This window comes from Malurus melanocephalus, unplaced genomic scaffold (genome assembly GCF_030028575.1).
Source record: "Malurus melanocephalus ecotype Western Australia unplaced genomic scaffold, MMel_1.1 scaffold_59, whole genome shotgun sequence".
Classification (NCBI taxonomy): domain Eukaryota; kingdom Metazoa; phylum Chordata; class Aves; order Passeriformes; family Maluridae; genus Malurus; species Malurus melanocephalus.
The window spans coordinates 1,703,892-1,722,099 of record NW_026623291.1 but is presented as its reverse complement, the minus strand read 5'-3'; the positions used below and the strand labels follow the sequence as shown (position 1 = coordinate 1,722,099).

At 55.7% G+C, this 18,208-nt stretch overlaps 1 protein-coding gene across 2 annotated transcripts; it reads right to left on the bottom strand.

Moving 5' to 3' along the window:
- Positions 1-1,847: 1,847 nt before the first annotated feature.
- On the bottom strand, positions 1,848-18,208 carry BCL2L1 (BCL2 like 1). Of its 2 annotated transcripts, none has more exons than XM_057366024.1 (3): positions 18,140-18,208; positions 17,231-17,891; positions 1,848-2,337 (listed from the first exon to the last, which is right to left on the bottom strand). In XM_057366024.1, the coding sequence occupies exons 2-3, from the start codon at positions 17,783-17,785 to the stop codon at positions 2,200-2,202; spliced, it is 693 nt and encodes a 230-aa protein (XP_057222007.1). In that variant the 5' UTR covers positions 17,786-17,891; positions 18,140-18,208; the 3' UTR covers positions 1,848-2,199. The 2 variants fall into 2 exon arrangements, with proteins under 2 accessions (XP_057222007.1, XP_057222006.1); XM_057366023.1 differs by having other exon boundaries at positions 17,231-17,896; positions 18,140-18,207.

Here is an 18,208-nt window from a genome sequence, read left to right as displayed (position 1 = left end):
ACGGGCTCCACCGTGTCCCGCCAGCCATGGAGCCCGCCAGGGCCCGCCCGCTGCCCCCCACGCTCCTGGGGACCCCGGAAAGGACAGGGGAGGGGGCTCTGGGGAAGGCGGAGCTGGGCGCACCCTGCCGCGGGAGGGATGTGGGGAGTTCGGTGTTCCCCATGCTTGTGACATCCCAAAAATGCTCGAGTGTTTGTGTGGTCCAAACCGTACTGGAATGAGCCCCGCACAAAGGGAAGGTGCTCTTTTGAGGGGGTAGCCCCCGGAAAGTGGGGGCTGTGGGTCCCAGTGAGGCTGTGAATCCCCTGCCCTCCTCTCAAAGTGACTATCGGTGCTGAGCCCATGTCCCCAAAACCATCACCCCCAGCCCTGCTAAGAGCCTCCCTGGGCTCTCCTGCCCTCATCACCCCTTAGTGCCACCCCACCATTCCTCAGGAACGCAGCAAACTGCCCTTGCAGCACCCCAACCCTTCCCTGGGCAGGGAGAGGATCCCATCCCCATCCACCCATCCATCCGTCCCGCTGAAGGCAACTCCTTTGGGCCCAAAGTTGCTCAAATTCCTGACGATTGCAAAGACCACAGCACCACCAGCAGTTCGAATGACAAATTTATTTGTGGATTCACCTCCACCTGCAAACCGAAGCTTTCAATGGGCTAATGCTAATCCTCGTGCTCCCCGTGCGGGATCTGAGCGGGTCCGACATGGGGAGCGCGAGTCCGTGCTCAGTGGCCAAGTGAGCCCCCCTGGAGCCTCCGGTTCTCCCCCCACCTCCATCCCAGCTTGGCCTCTGCAGGGAGCACGGCCCCACACATAAATACGGACAGACAAGATAACAAAAATAGCATTAATAGTATTCACAAATGAATTAAAAACTACTCGTATATGTACAGCAGAGCGCGGGCCGTATGTACACGGACAAGCTGTGGACAGCTGTGTTTGCCCGCGGTGGGCTCCGAAGGATGAGGGGGGTTATTCTGGAAGCTAATTTCAGATCAAAGGCCGGAGGTTCCCTGCTCCGGCAGCAGCAGGAGCAGCGTGGGGATGAGGGGGAGGGAAGCCAGACACCTCAAGTCACGGCATGCACCCATCACAGCCACACATGGGGACAGGGATCTGCCTGCGCTATGGGACTGGGAACATGTGGGACAGCACCGGAGAGGCCAACAGCTCCTATTGTCCCCAAAGCGGTTCCCCAGAGATGGCTCTCAGCACACACCAGCCCCCACTCCCATCTCCCCATGGCTTGCTTCCCTACTGCTCCCCTGAATTGGCTGYGCCCTGGGCTTTGCCACCCTGTGAAGGTGCTTCCCCTGACCCTTCCAATCTGCAGCTCTGGATTCCTGGACACCACAGCCCCAGCTCTCTGCAAAGCCTCTTAYGCCAGGGAGAAGCACTCTTCCCCTCTCCTGCCTCTTTTCTTTGCCGGTCTGGAGAGGGATGAGCACTGTCCCACAGCCATCTACATTCGGACTGAGGAGGAGGAAGAGGACAAAGAACCCTTCAAACCAGGCACAGCTCTGGGCCTGGCACACCGTCCTCATCTGGGACAGGCCGCAGCTCCCAGCAGCTGATGTCTGGGGAGAAGGGAATTTGGGGAGGCTGACCAAGGGCAGAGCTCCTCACCTCTGGCCTCTGCCTTTTCCTCTTGCTCCCCCTGCCACACGGACAAGCTCTGACTGGAGAAGCAAGGACGGGACAGTGATGCTGCAGGGAAGCTCCATCCCACTGGACAGCCTGCCTCTTCCCAGTGCCTGAGCATGCCAGAGACGGGGGCACGGAGCCTGACCCTTGCTCTGGCTGGGGAACTTTATATTAGTGACACATCTACACACACGCACGCACTCACACATGCAAAAATAAGTCTGTTTATTCTCTTCCAAATTATTTGGAGGACTCTGCAGGGCTGGGAACCTTCTAGCCTGTGCCCCACCCAGCTGCCTGGATCTCCCCAGTGCTGGGGGCTGGTGGCTGAAGTGCTGCATTGGCCTCAGCGCCTTTAAAACACAACGGAACAGTAAATAAGACGAGCTACAATAAAAGGAGCTGGCGGCACAAGGGAGGAAACTCCATGGAGCAGGGTGCTCGGCCGGGATGGAGGGGCTGCCCCCCTGCGCCGGTGATGGTGCTCGGGAGCGGAGTGTAGTGGATGTGGCGGTGAAGGCGCAGCCGTCCTGGCTACGGGGGGCTCGGTGGCGGCTCACTTGCGGCTCAGCAGGGATCCCAGCAGAAGCACTCCGGCCACCGTCGCCCCTGTCAGGAGCCATTTGTTGAAGGTCTCCTGGCCTTTTCTCACCTCGGCAGCAGCATCGTTCCCATAGAGGTCCACAAAGCGCTCCTGTGGGAAGAAGACAGTGGTGAGCAGAGGGGTGGGAGTGGAGCGCAGAGGGATAGGGGAGAAAGGCTGGCAGGAAAGTGGTGGTGGGGACCGGGCAGATGACAKATGCCTTGTGCTTCCCTCTYTGAATCATGCACAGAGGGTAAGGGGGGAAGCACAGTCATGAGAGAAGAGGATGCCAGAAAGGATTTGTGAGGAGAACACCACGCGGGCAGAGCAGGGGATGCATCACGTGCTCTTGGCTCTCTAAAATTAGCATCTGAGTGTGATAGAAATCATTGCAGTGGGAACCCACTGGGCTCCATTCCCTGGCTGAGGCCTGTGGAAGCAGCAGCAGGGCTGGTGCCCACARCTGAGGGAGCCCACACCGTGCATCCCCCCAGTGATTTCGTGTCCATAGCGGAGCCTCTCACCTCCCACTCCCCTGTCCTGGCCTTCACAGGTTACTCCACAACAYGAGATGGATTTCACGAATCCCTGTGGTGAAGGCAGACACTGGGTCGCCAAGCTACTGCCTTCCCACGGCTTCAGGAGAGCAGGCCAAGCACGAGGCTTGGCCAGGAATGCAGTCACTCCGGCCCAGCTCGTCCAAGCCGGCTGCCTCCAGCCCTTCATCTCCAGCAGCAGCAGGCGTGGGGAGGACCTCAGCCCATTTTAAGGAGAGCTGCTGGGGTCCCTGGGCTGCACACAGCAGGGCAGGAGRGAAATACTTGGCCCAGGATCTCTCAAGGTTTATCAGGGCTGAGCAGGAGCTGCRGGGCCGGAGGGAGAGGGAGCCGCAAGCTCCAGGCTCAGGGATTGCCAGGACCTCAGCGTCARCAGGGGCTTGATGCTGTTGCACCTTGAGCCCATCTTCCCAACAAGATCCCCTGTTCCCTGATAAGTGAATGCAGTTCCAGTAACCCGGCTGCTCTGGGAAAGCAGAGATAAGCCCGGCTGACGCTGTGCTCATGTCATGCCTCACCACGGCCTCTGCGCARGAAGGGGGAGCATCTCTGCCTGCCTGGTCTGGCAGCTCTGCCGGCACRCAGCCTCCCACACCTGCCCACAGCCTGCAGCTGCAGCAGGACTGCCAGGGTTTGGTGCCCAGGTCATGGCTGGACTCCTTCATGGAACATGGTGCCAAGCCTCCCGGCTTCCCCCTAACAGCCCCAGCATGGTCACAGTTTGTGGGCAATCTCCTCACCTTACCACACCTTTGACCAAGCTCACACACAGCTTTTCACAGCAGGGTGCTTGCTCCCARGGAGCTGGGTTGTGTCACTCTCCATGGCCACAGGCCTCCCCACCACAGGAGATCGGRTTCTTGATGAGCTGTGCACCTCAGCACTCGCCTCTGCCACCAAAGCTTTTCTCCACCTCCCACCAGACACCTCCCCCAGCTGCCTTCTACACCCCATGACCATGAGGAGGTATTCACAGACCCAAGGGCAGAGTGTTGGGACACAGGGACTTTGCTAACTCACCCCAGGGCACGTCACTGCCGCCACCTCACTCAGAGTCCTCTTCAGGGGACAGTCATCCCTCTGACTCCCACCACCTACAAGGAGTGGCAGAAGGCAGCTTCCCACCATGCCTACCATCTGGCATGGGATCTGTGGAGGTGCTGCACTGTGTCCTGGCCCTGCAGGAATGGGAACCATGGAGCTCACRAGCAGGTGCTGCTCAGGGAGAAAGGTGAGGGCTGCTGCCTGCTGCCAGCCCACTTGCCCAGGAAACAGCCAGTGATGTGCTGCAGGAGAGGGACAGGAGGAGAGCCCARACTCAAGAAGGGGATATTTTAAATTCTGGCACAGGAAATCCCTCTGCTGATAAGTGGTGATGAGCATGGAGACATTACWGGGCATGACAGTGGTAGCAAACTAAGAGCAGGCTGGCAGGGATGGAGGGCACATGGGGCAGAAGGCACAGGCCTGTCCAAAAAACACCTCCCCTACAACATCTGTGTCTGGGGAGATTTAGRGTGGATATTAGAAAAAGGTTCTTCACCCAGAGGCTGGYYGGGCATTGGAWCCGGCTCCCCAGGGCAGTGGCCATGGCACCAAGCCTGAACCAGAGCTCAAGGAGCGTTTGGACAACACTCTCAGGCACTTGGTGGGATTGCTGGGCCAGGAGGTGGACTTGATGATCCTTGTGGGTCCCTTCCAAYGCAGCATATGTTTTGATCTCTCAGTGCCMGGGCCCTCGCTCCAAGCCTTCCCTTGGACACACGTCCCAGCCACTTGCTCACAGCACCTGATGCTGCAGAGTGCTCAGCTGGAGGAAGGTGGCTGCACACTCATTACATACTCCCCAGAAAACCCGCTTTCCTCAGGGACTCAGTAGGACCAGSCCCACTGAGAGTCCCACACATCTCCATAGGCTCCTCCTGACCCAAGGCAGGGACCTCCCCACTGTGCTCAGGAAGGCTGCAGTGGTGGACACAGGGCCACACATCTACCCAGCCTTTCTGTGGGGCAGGCACCAGGAGAGGGCCCCCCAGCAGGGCAGGGAGCCAAGAAGGGCTGGCAGCCAGYTCTCCATGCTGCTTTTTCCATGGCATGTGCCACCGAGCTTGGGGAAAGGCAKTTCCAAGAAGCCCTTGATTCCAAGAAAAGGAAGTGTTTGCTGCAGGAGAGATAAATGGTCCACAGTGAACACAGAGCTATCGGGTGCTACAGGCGGAGAGGAGCATGGCCAGAGCCCAGCACAGGCAGGGAGGGGACGTGAGCCCCTCTCCTTCCCTTGGGAAGGGAGCAGCAGCTGCTGGAGCCACAGCTGGGGGCCGTAGGGGATCTGAGGAGAGCGCCTTGCCCTTCCCCAGGGAAACCACCCTAGAAGCTGTGATAGCTCAGCCCMTGCACAACTGAGATCCCAGATGTGTCCCCTGGGAACCAGATCCCAGACCAGAGGGAGTGGGAAAACAGGCAGGAGTGTCCTCCCTGGGGGCGTGTTGAAGGCTAGGGAAAAGCAGCTTGTTCTGTTCCCACACCATCCCGGGCCTTGGCTGCTCCRCACCTGAAGCCCAGCACTCCCAGGACTGATCCTGACCTCTCTGGCCTGGTGTTTGGATCTCAGGCTTGCCCAGACACGTCCAGATATTTCTGGCCTCCCCCAGTCACCTTTATCTGAGAGGAAATATTTGGAATTCCTRAGTCGATCACAAGGACTGTGGTAGCAACAGCACGTCAGTGTCTCAACCCGTGGGCCTCTTCCACCCGAGAGGACAGGCTGTTCCATCAGAACACCCGTCACATCCCCTTCCCCACCCCGGGTGACTGACACAACCRAGAGGAGGATGCTCTTGAGCAGGCAGTGAGGAAGCAGAGACCTTATTCCTATGCAAGAGACAATCCCCTGCCTTTGCCTCTCTTCCCCAGACCAGGGGAAGGAATCCACGTTTCCTTGCTGGAGCCTAAACCAGCACTTGCKGGAGGAGTTGGGGCAGGGGGTGCTTCCCTCCTGCTGCACATACTGCTTGCAGGAGGCAGAGGACCTGGAGAGTCAGGCTCCATCACCCCACAGAGCTGGGCCAGGGAGGTTCTACAGTGCCAAAAGTTCTCTGGATATTCACAGAGCCCCAAACTGCAACCTAGTGCTGTGGGGATACTGCAACCATTTACACACTGCCCAGTGCCCACACAGCCCTGTGGCAAAGAGGCAAGAGGAGCAGCTCTGTCTCAGGTGGGAGAGCAGACTAAAGAAGCACAAGAGCTGGCTGAGACACTACTCATATCCTGGTCTGGGAAGGGGAACACCTAAGATCTGAGGCTGTCATTTGGTTGGTTTCATTCACCAGTGCTGCCCGTGTGGGAAGGAGAACAGTTGCTGGATCCCATTCAGGGTGAGCAGAGCGGGTTCCTCTTTCAACATAAACCCCAGCACTTGGGGAAAGAGGATTCAGTGACACCAAGCCATGAGAGCAGGTGAAGGAAGCAGATGCGGGCAATAAACACCCATCTGGCCTCTGGTGAGGCAGGAGAGCAGAGAGGGGAGGGCTCTGGCAGTTTGGGGCTCAAAGCTTGCCCTGCACAAGGGGGTGAAGGGTATGGAGGTTGCCAAGACACCAGGACAAAGGTCTGAAAAACAGCAGAGAAGAACCTGGCTCTATTGGGAGTATTCAGGTAAACTGCTGGCACTTGGTCAAACTTTGGACTCCAGCAGGAGCTTTGGAACTTCCCCACAGCCCCAATACCCGGTGAGCCCAGCGAGACAGACACCCCCAGCAATCCCCTCAGCATGCACAGGAGCCTTTCCAACCCAAGGATCCTCATGTGTTTTATCAAAAATGAGCTGGTTCCCCAAAACCTCCCGTGGGATAAGTCAGCATTGTTCCCAGATGGATCAACAGAGCTATGGGGAGGTTAAGTGCCTTTCCCTGAGCTGTATACGAGCCAGCAGCATGAGCCACAGCATCTGACTCCCAACCCAGGCATTCTCATCACGAGGCAATGTTTCCCTTGAAAACAAGGCTGTTTCTGTTTTACCTTCACCGTAAGTACAGCTGTGTTCCTGCTCAGAGGTCTAAAAGCAACCRCCGGCCAGGAGCAGAGTCATCTGGATGACCAGACATTTGTTAATGAGATGCTGGGAACAGTTTWGYGCTGAGCAGCAAGACAAGGAGGGAAAAAGAAAGGCAGCAGCTCAGCACAGACCACAACAAAGCCCTGCATCGACAGCAACCTGCTCCCAGAGCCCCTTTGGGCTGCCAGCTCACCACATGGGGCTGGCATATGTGAACCTGGAGGTGAAGCACAGGGGAGAAAAGGCAGCTGAGAGCTTAAAAGAATAAAAGAAAACATAAGTATTCCCAAAGGCTGCCACTGGGATCCTGTAAAMACAGCTCTGTGGGTCCCTTTGTGATATGAGTGGAACAGACATCCTAGAGGTTCTCCCTCTGCCCTGCTCCTCCTYATGCCRCATCCATGTGTGGCCCCCACCACTCCCAGCCCTGAAAGGAGGGCAGCAGGGACAGTGTGACTGCAGAGGTCACAGCACTGCCTGCAGTGCTGGGCAGTGGAAGTCAAGGTGAGCACCTGACTCAGGAGCATGGCAAGGAAACCTGCCATTCAAGGCAGGTCTGACCTTTCCCATAGAAACACATYCTATAAKRGTTAGAAAGGACCTTAAAATATGATCTATCTCCAAATTCCCCTTCTATGGGCAGGGAAGACCTGCAGCTTCACCCCACTGGTCCCCACCAGGAACCTCAGGCAGGCTCAGAATGGGGTGGGGAAGGGGTGCTGGSACACGGGGAGAGGAAGGGGCTCTGGGGACAGCAGCTGCAGGTGCAAACACTCCAGAGACTCAGCTCTAACTGTTATGCAAATGGTGACCTCCAGGGAAGCAGCTGCTGATCTCCATGACAATGGCAGGGAATGCCACCCACCCACCGCCTTTGCTGCCTTTCCTGCCCTTGGAGCTGGTGCTGGAGTGTTGTGGACCCTGGGGTGCTGCTCCTGCCCAAATCCCAGGGCATTCATTGAAATCTGCCACTCAGAAGGAAGTAGCCATAAATTCAAAAGGGTCAATTAAACAAGAACATTCTCTCTTCTTCCTCCTCTCACTCGGGCTTTGCTGTGGGGCTGCAGAATGGGGGGACTGAGAGGGAGGCYTGTCCCTTGCCAAAGCCCAACAGATCTGCGGGGGTCCAGCCTAGCCCAGGTCAAAGCCAGCTCTTTTCTAACCAGAAACAAACCCTCACTAGCACATTCCAGCCCTAATCCTTGCCGCGGCAGCCTCCTGTCAAACTGGTTTCATCACCGGCTCCAGGGAACCTGCAATAACCCCACACCATTCAGCACAATTTCAGCGTTTTCCAAATACATGAAAGAGGCTACGGTGACAGCTGTAASCCCCGTGCCTGCCCCGGGAGACTGCTGCGCACAGCACGAGATGGAGAGCAGGGAATTGCGCTCTCCGTTCCAGAAATCTGCTGAAACATTCATGTGTATTAAAGCCGGAGACGATGTGAATGACTAATCCACTTGCATCCATCTTTCATCAGTGTTCCTCCCAGAGCTAACCGGGCTGAGGGCTCCCGAAGGTGCTGCAGCCCCGGYGGGCTGTGGGCCCGCTCCGCAGGGCAGCGGAACGGCTGGCAGGAGACACGGCTCCGGTACAAAGGCACAGCGAAGAACACATTGGCTGAGCCGGATCCACTCAAGAGATTAGCACCTGCTGGGAATGGGATTGTTTTCCAAAGGGCATTAAGTGGAATAGTCCGAGGAAAGACGGTCTCTCTGATGCTTCTCCCCACCGGACAGATGGTGTCTGAGCCCCGCAGCAGAGCAGCCTTTGTGCGAGGGGCACGCTCGGGGGGCAGGGAAGGCTCCYGCTTTCATGTCCCGGTTATCTGCCGCCCGCGGGGCCGGGGAGCAGAGTGCTGTGGCCAGCTCGTTGTGCCGGACACCACCTCGGCAGGGTCACCGGCACCCAGGGAACAGAGCTCAATTTTCACCTTGTCATTGCTCTTCCCGGACGTCAGAGCTCCTGTGCAATCGTGCCCTTGTGTAACTGTGGGGAAACCTGCACCGGGGAGACATGCTATGCTCACGTGTGCCCGGCTGCAGAGCCACGTTCCATCCTGCCAGGGGATGAGTGGGCGATGCTGACAGCTTTTCCCGGTCCTCACCCACACCGTGAGCCTCACCAAACCCATCCCACAGGGAATGTTGGCATTACAAGGGCTTGAGAGAGCCAGGCTCTGGTCCCCAGAGAAGATGAGTCCTGGGGAAGGGTTGTCTGCTTCTCCTGCCTCAGCCACTCGTCCKCAGTATCCTGGAGGAGCAATGGCCAAGCTTTACCACTTCCCACTTCAGCCCCAGCATCTCACGAGGCTGCTGTAATTCTTACATGCCACTTGAATGAAAAAGGGGAAAGGGTGGAGGTGCAGGAAGAGGAGGAAGATGTGCTCATTCTGTTTTCACTTCCTGTTAGTTCCATGAAATCTCAAATGATTCAAGCCACAAAGTCCCTTTTAGCAAAATCCTTGCTGACTTGAGGGCAAGGAAGCACAAGTAGGCAGCTGATGCAGCAAACGTGGGAGAAAGCTGTGCAGCATGAGAAGGAGACTTTGTGCTCTGCCCTGGGCTCCTCCATGCATGTTGTTGCATGAAATAATCACTGGCTGGTGCACTGGAAGCTTCTAAATGAGGTCACTTGCTCTATTAAAAGACATTAGCTCTCCAGCAAGTTTAATACACTGGTGAGCCATACAAGTACAGGATGGAGGCACTTGCAACACTCCACGATGGCTGATTTACAGGTAGCAACACCTAATTTTCTCCATATGTAAGTCATATGTCACCCAGGCACTACCCAGGGCCACATACACACCCACCTCCCACGTCCCAGCCCAAATCCTGAGCCAGCTCACCACAGAGTCACACACACAGTGCCACGTACAACCACCAGACATGCTCCCTGTACAATACTGGTAATGTCCCCAGCCTTCCTCAGCCTCAGTGGTGGCACAAACCAGACAAAGGGGCAAATGGGACTGGTATTGTTCAGAGAAGTGATACAGACAGCTGTCCTGCTCCACCTGAGCTTGGCATTAGCTGCATTCAAACCAAACCAGCTCCATGCCAGCCTAGAACTCTTCTCTGAGCTTCCCAAAGAGCCCTTCATCCTCCTAGAGAAGAAAAACCTTCCATGCTCCTTCAGAAAGCCGCCAGCTCCAGCAGATTTCTTTCAAGTCCTACCCCAAGGGCCAGGGCACTGCACAGCTCTGCCTGCAGGCTCCTTGCACACTCCCAGCGTGAGCAGCTCCAGCTCCTGCTCCAAGCCCTGCCTCCTGCCAACCTGTCACWTTTTGGAGTGTTTGATTTCAGTCTTAAGAGCACCTGTCTGGCAGCGATACAGGCAGGGAGGACCTGCCTGCTCTTTGTTCTTGGCCAGGCAGAGCACAGARCAGGACACCTGCCTCAGTTTCCCTGAGTTCAGGAGCAGGGCTGTAAGCTGGGGAGCTCTGGGTCCATCCAGATCAGGAATGAGGGCTGAAAGGCTGAGCCCAGCCCTGCTCCCACCAGAACCTCCTCATCTCCAGGGCTCATCTCCCCGAGCAGGAAACTGATGCCAAGAGCTAGCTACTAATTGGATCTACTTAAATCAGCAGCTACGACTGCAGACACAGCTGAAACACAAGCTTGAGCAGGAAGGAGGATAATGCAATAAATTCAAACAGCTCTCCCCAAGGGAATCGCACAACCCCCTGAAACTTCCCTCTTTGCAGATACAGCCCATTACCCTTCCCTGGGCACACTGTGCCAGTGCAGAGGCAAGCAGCGGTCGAAAAAAGTAACCAGCCCAAAGCCCCCTGAAAGACCAAGCTCCCCCAGCTTCCTGCTCCCAGCAGCAGAGGGAAAAGGCAGACCAGTTACAGCACAGCATTCAAACAGTCCCTGTGGCCACRGGAGGCTCTCTGGTTAACGCTCCGAATCCTGCTCCTCCCTCCCTCGCTACCCCGGAGGCAGGCAGCAGCGCTGAGTGCACTGGGTTTCCCATTAAAGAGATCCTGAGAGACAGCACTGGGCTGGTACACGTGAGCACGTGTCCGAGAGAAGACACGGGCAGCTGGAGAGATGCTGGCTACACGGAGCTGCAGCGGGCGTTCCCGCCTGCAGGCAGTCCTTCCCAGCACTGCTCAGCCCTCCGATTCTTTTTTTTTTTTGTTAACTAAATTAAACATGAGGATAAAATAAGCAAAATACCTAAAAATAAAAAATAAACCGAGCATTTCTACAGCACAACTAGGTCACAGCTCCCCAGCATGCGAGTCGTGGCAGCTATGGCTCAGCCCCTTCAGCCTCCCGGGTTCAAAACTGACATCTCTCTTAAAAGGCTGCTCCCGAAACCCACACCTGCTCCCCGGTAAGCCCAGCTGGAGCCATCTGCTAACGGCTCTACCYCCCGGCAGCCCTCGGCACCCTCGTTCCGCTGGGCTGTTCTGCTGTGGCAGAAARTAACCCTTCTCCCCATCTGAACGCAATGGGTGCCGGCCCCTGAGCCTGCCACACTGCCCCTGGGTGCAGTGTGGGAAAAGGTCTCCCACGCCTCTGGAATGCACATTCCCTGAGTTCTTGGCATCTCGAGGATTATCAGGACAGGACTTCAGAGAGATCTTGTAACAAGCACCCCTCCACACAYCCTTCCAGGTGAGGAGCAGAGAGGAGGAAGTTTCCCTGTCCAAGGTCAGGGCAGTAAAGAAAGGAGTGCCTTGGCACCGAGGGACTCTGCTTCCCTTTCATGCCTCCACTCTCTGTGTTAATCTTTAGTGGCTCAGAACAATAGTGTTTAAGTGCAACATCCCTCGCAGGAGGGTGGAGGAGGAGAGCAGAGGGTGGAGGAGAGTGGCTGCTCTCCTGCCACCGCAAGGCAGAGCCACCCGCAGTGAATACCTTCGCTCTGAATCAGCAGGTAGGTCAAYATCCCGACTGCTCTCGGGGTCCTCAGAGGGGACAGAGCAGCTGCCCCCAGCCCCCTTCTCTCCCACGGCAGAAGCCACCATTAATCCCTCGCCTCTCGGTTCAGCAGGTCTGCAACACTTCTACAACTGATATCCATCCCTTCCCTTCCCCCAGCCCCTCCTGGGAATGCTCCAGCTTTACAGCTAGTGGGGAAAGAGCTGCTAGAGAAACACTCCTTGTAACGTCAAGATGGGACTGTGCTTACAGCCGTCAGCTGCTTGGTAAAAACCAAAGGAAACCAAACCTTCTCAGCTTAAGCAAAGGTCTCAGAGCACCACACCACCATTCAGCAGCACCCGTGTGGGTCGCAGGTGTGTCACTTCTCCCGGGGGGAAACCATGTACACAAACCATACCAGAGCTCCACTGAAATCAGGCGCAGCAGCCCAGACACRTACAGAAAGATGCAGCTTCTACTGGGGAAAAGAGAGCTCCCACCCACCCCTTYTGCTGTGTTGGGACACTCCACTGCTGCTGAAAAAGGGAGAGACCCTGGGCAGCACTCCAGGGACCCGGCTCCAGCGTCAGAGAAGAGCAGGATGAGCAGGCGGAATGACATTACTGAGAGCAGCTGTGAACACAGAGCAGCAAGAAACAGTTTGTTAATTATTTCACAGGTCTTTTTTTAAATGACACTCAGCTCTTCGGATTAAAGAGCCTCGGAGTGCTTTACGAATCAGAGTTGCCAGTGGCTCCCCTGGGAGCAAAGGAAACGCTATCCCTTTCGCTCAAAGACCCCGGGGTTAAGTGGGCTGCTCTGAGCCACAGCCAGCCACGGGCAGAAGCTTGGCTTTCCAGGCGCCTGCTGTAATCACAGATCTAAGGAACGTAATCAAACTGCACCACACACCGAGAGATAGCAAGGAAAACAGGCAGGGCCCCAAAGAAGGAGAACGAGTAAAGGGGGTAAAGAGCAAAGCTCTGAAATCAGCCTCTGCATCGCTCTTGGTCTAGCGGCAGGAATGCTGCTGCGGGCYGGGCAGGAAGCTACAGTGGAAGTCATTCCAATGGCATTTCCTGGAGAGCACTGCAGAAAAGCCTCCCAGGTCGAAGGCTGGGTGAGGAGCTGCCAGGGATCTGAACACTAAGCCCAGATCTCCAGCCGTCAGCGAGAATACAGCTACCTGGGCTGATTGCTCCAGGCGGGACAGCCCAAGCCAGGACACTCCCAGCAGCTCCCACAGCCAGGAGGAACACCCAGGACTCYGAAGGGACACAGGGGACCCTATTGGCAGGAGGGCTGTTTTTTTCACCCCGAGCAGGCTATGACAATCGTCTGAGTTGCAAGGGATCAAGGCTGTAAAATAATTACAGAGGACAAAGTGCAAAACAACAGTCCAGCTGAGCTCCACAGACCAGGCTGTTCAAAGCCCCATCCAACCTGATTTGGGAGCACTTCCAGGGATGGGGTAGTCACAACTTCTCTGTGCAACCTGGGCCAGTGTCTCAAAACCTCATGGGGAAGAGAACCTTCCCAATATCCAATCTAACTCTGCCTTCTGTCAGTGGGAAGGAATTCCCCCTTGTCCTGTCACTCTATGTCCTTGTCCAAAATCCCCCACAGCTCCGCTAGAGACTTTTTCAGCACTGGGAGGGAGCCGTCTCTGCTCCAGGCTGAACAACCCCAACTCTCTCAGCCTGAGATGAAGCCATAGGATTCATCTTCAAAACTTCAACGCATGGCCTTGGCTATGCTCAGTCACTTCCAGTCAGCTCTGCTGCACATTGACCACCACGTGGAATGGATGGCTGTGATCTCAACAGGATTACAAGTGCCAGGGCATCCCCGAAACCCAACATGCAACACTCAGAAGAGCAGACCTCTGGCAAATGACACTCCCAGGAAACATAGTCAGTAACGGCAGGGACAGCTTGTGCAGGATACCTGCGACATAAGGCACAAGGCCAAAAATTATTTCCAAAGAGCTGAGAATCAAAGTCTAGTCCTCAACCTGAAACCATTGAGAAGCCTGGAGCCAGAGCACAGGACGAACTCCCAGCTGCACTCTGTCATATGACACAGGCTGAGTCATTTCCTACCATTCAGAAAAAAATTTAAAAAGATAAAAATGAGGTTGCTATATTGACATCTTCAAAGGGTTTTCCCCAAMGAGAATCACAAGCTTCCAGTCCACTGCAGAGTGACACAACACATGTTCCAGCACACTAAGTTCTGTGTGGCCAGGGCCAGCTGAGAACCCAGGAAGCACTGAGCCATCGCAGGAAGTAGTTCATTCTCCTTCAGCCTAGCCCAATTTGTTGGGATTCACATGTCACAGGCTGGTGACAAAGATGCTATTTGCTTTCAATCCTGGCCTGACATAGCTCCCTCATATTGATCCCCACTGTATGCCCCACAGACAGGAAACCTSTTGACTCTACATCCACAGATCTAATTCCAAGCCCATACGGAATATCCTCCTTAAATTCCACTCTGAATGTGGATTTAGCCTTGAAGGAAAAGCTTTCATGCACTGCAGGGTCACAGCCAGGCAGGAGTTACTGCTCACTTTCCTTTCTCAAACAGATTAAGCACGGTCAGTACATCTCTGCCTGCCAGGCTCTCTCCCACTCACCCTGCACTTTCCCCTCCTTCCTCCCCACTCAACAGATTTCTCCCTCCCCACTGGCATCACCATTTGAACTTCAGAGCTAGTGGGACCTGGTCCTGGTCAAAGCAACTGCCCCAGGAAAGCCTTCTTTTTGGATGTGAAGGCTTGCCAAGGCAGCAACTCTCTTCTGGCTGGTTATTAAACGTTCCCCTTGGGTTGCTCTTGTTTGTTTGTTTTCCCAGTGCCAGACTGCAGAGAGGAGGGCAAACCAAGGCAGAGCCAGTAAATGCGACAAAACACTCCCATGTTAACATTATGGAGCAAGATTAACCATTTCCCCTTGCCTCAAAATGTGATTTCTCAAGAGAACTGCTACAGCCAAGCACACAGCAGCCTCCAAAGGTGCCTGCACCCCGTGGCTCTCCTATGCTGCCTTTGTTCCACTGGTGAAGAATGAAACAGAGCTTCCTATACAACTGGGCTGTGCAGCACTTGTGATGAAGCCACGCTGCTTCCCTCTTTCAGAGGGGCTTTCCAGGAAGAGAAGTGCTGCAGTGCTCCAAAACACAAACCACCTGGGCTCTGCCAAGCAGGCCTGCCAGAACTTGCATCCCTCTCACCAGGACCAGCCTGCTGCACCTCTCAGCAGTGCTTTGTTTGAATGGGACAGGCTCTAACAGCTCCAATGCACCAAACAGACTCCCTGTGCAAACACRGGRGCAGGAGAGGAATGGCTCCGTCACAGCCAGGGCAGGGTGGCACTCTTCTTCCAGGGAGAGCTGGCAGCAGGCCAGCAGCTTTCTCCCTGCAGCTGGAATTGTGCGAGAGCAAAGGAAAGCAAAGCATCCCCATGAATGCCCCACATGTGAGGCACTCAGGAGCTCTTATGGCCTCTGTCCCTTGGTATGGAGTGGCATGGAGTGGCATGGCTGCCCCCAAGAAGGGACACGATGAAAGCTAAGAGTGGAGGAAAGCTACAGCCAAGACATCAAATGAACACTCAGGGCTTCAACAGGCTGGCAGCAGCCACATTGCYCACTGCCCTGTGGGATTCCCCACACTCTGGCCTTCACCAACCTGCCTGGCTCCCCTTTAGCTCCCAGCATAGCCCAGGCAGCAGCACAGCCTGAGCAGGGACGTAAAAAACCCGGTTCAAGGTTAGAACAAGAGAGCAAGGCAGTCCCCTGAGTGGGAAACGGCGATTTTCAAAGAGAGAGCTGGTGGGTGGGTCAGATRGAGAGGAGTCCTGACCCTTCCGCAATCTGTTGAACAAATRTTTGCTCCAAACAATTAATTTAGAGACAGACACAAAAAAATTGAAGAGTCTGAATTGTGATGGTTGGGGGTGGGGAACAGAGGGAGGAGGTATTTCATTCCCCACAAGCAGGGACCAGTGATTTTCCACCAGTGATTTAATCTAAATCCCCCAGAGAGTTCATTTACAAAAAATCAGATTGCATTATCGCCTAGGTCTCCAGGATACAGCCCAATCCGTCACTAACAGCAACAGCCACACTAGCTTGGAAACCTCAGTTTGATCACTCAATTCCAAGACTAATCTGTGGCTCTAAAAGCCAAAGACAGAGGGAGGGGGAAAGAACTCTGCATTTGGCCAGGGTTATCTGCAGGATGAGAGAGCTAATGGGCCAGACACAGCCAGATGAAATGGCCAGCAGATCCCGGGTTATTAATCGAAACCAAGCTCCTCTCCTTGCCTGAGCAGCCCCACCCAGGCAGTGCCCCAGGGCGGCCACATTCCTGGAATTCCTGCACCCTTCCTGAACCGGCTCTCTCTCCCTGGGTGCACCGGCTCCCCTTCTTCTCCGGGGTCCCCAGCATTGCTGGCCAGGCACAGGAAGCTGRGGGAGCCTTTTGTTTGCCAGGAGGGTGCAGAGCACAATGCTGAGCTCAGAGGCTCGTGTCCCTTTCCCAAAATGCTGGGGTCTGCTGATGGACCGTGTGCTGAAGAGGGCTGAGAGGCCTCAGCTCCCAGCAAGGAGGCACTTCCCCACTGTTTAGATGCCAATGCCTGACAGCATGAACTCTTTCCAGTGGGAACTGGGAAAGGTTACACCAGCAGGGAATCACTAAGATGCAGAAGCCAAATGAAAACTCAGACATCTGTAGGTCATATACCTCCCGCCGGCAGTCCCAGGCTGCACCGCACAGCCGGACCCGGCATTTCAAGAATGCTTCCTGAAGAAATGCTTATTCATGTTAATACCTCACCACTGAGAGCTCCCAGGGTTTGCTGCTGGGGCAGCTGGGAGCACTGCTCCCTGCCAAGGGAGAAGCAGCTGCAGGCTTAGCAGCTCCACAGCACAGAGGTTGCCCCTACCTCGGCCCTGGCTCCCACCTCACCAGCTCAGACAGTCCCAGAAGCCCACCCACCCACCGGGATCTGCTGTGGGATTCATTTCAGCATGACAAAGTGCTGTTTTCAGAATGAAGAAGTAGCTGTTACCTCAGCAAACCACCACCAGCCCACCACAACACTGCCTAGGAGAGGAGGAAGCTCTGCTCCCTGCTCTTAATGACACCGGGCTCTGCTTGAAGAACAAGCYTGGATGACATTAGAATTCCAAAGGCTCTTGGAAAAACAGGTCTTTTACATAACATCCAGAGGAAAAGAGAAAAAGCAGGGAAAAKATAGAGAAAAACRTATCTGAGCACAAATTGTTTGTATCATCATGGTGGGCTGACCCCCTTGGGACARAGTGTTAAGAGCACAGAGGGCAAGACCACACACCCCTTTATCCTCCCTGCAAGGGGTAAGGACAAGCTCTAGCACAAACATTGCAGGGAGCTCCRCTCCGGTCTGACCGGCCCCACTGCCAGCCTGGAGCGAGGGAGGGCATGGGCAGCCACCCCCACCACAGAGAGGTGTTCTTACCCATCCGCCATTCTCCTGGATCCAGGGATCTAAGTGGTCGGTCAAGTACGTGGTCATCCAAGACACGATGCGTTTCACCAATACCCGCATCTCCTTGACAACACTCTCCACGCACAAGGCTCCACCAAAAGAGAAGAAAGCCACGATGCGGCCCCAGTTCACTCCATCRCGGAACAGTTCGTTCACTACCTGCTCAAAGCTCTGATAYGCCGTGCTGGGAGTGATGTGGAGCTGGGAAGTGAGGTCGCTGAACGCCCGCCGGTACCTCAGCTCAAACTCATCCCCCGCCTCTCTCAGTGCCTGCCTCACGTCGGCTGCTCGACGGATCTCATGGACTTCGAGGCTGCTCCGGTGCACGGTGGCTCCGTTCACTATGTGGCTGGTGGGTGCGTGCCAGGAGGGGCTCCCATTGAGGACACCGTCCATGTCGTCCTCCTCCCCTGCAAAGTCAGTCCTGTTCTCATCCTCCTCCTCCAGCTGACTCCAGCTGTATCCCTTCTGTGAGAGCTTGTAGGAAACAAAGTCAATCACTAACTCCCGGTTACTGCTGGACATTTTCACACCTGGGACGCCCTCAATGAGTCCATGGTCYGGAGCACAAGCAGATCAGCACTTAGCAGGTCCCAACTCCACTCCTCTTCCTCACGACCGATGGGAACATCTGACCTTAGCACAGAGAAGGAGAGAGGCACCGAAACGGTTAATGCCACAGCTCTCAGATGCACCCGCGCCATTACCACCGATAGCTTATCGTTGCACTGAGATCACCCCGCAGCTCTACGCCGAGGCTCAGGGCCACCAGATTGAAGCCGTACGGAGAACCAACCACAACACCTCCCCCCTCCCCAGAAAACCAGCGTCGAGCCCCAGGAACCCCCAGGCTCGCGCCGAGCAGACCCCAGGTCTCACCGGGTGCGGGCTGCGCCTGGCAGGCCGGCTGCGGGCCGGGGCGGAGGCGGTTCTTCTTCTGGAGCTGCG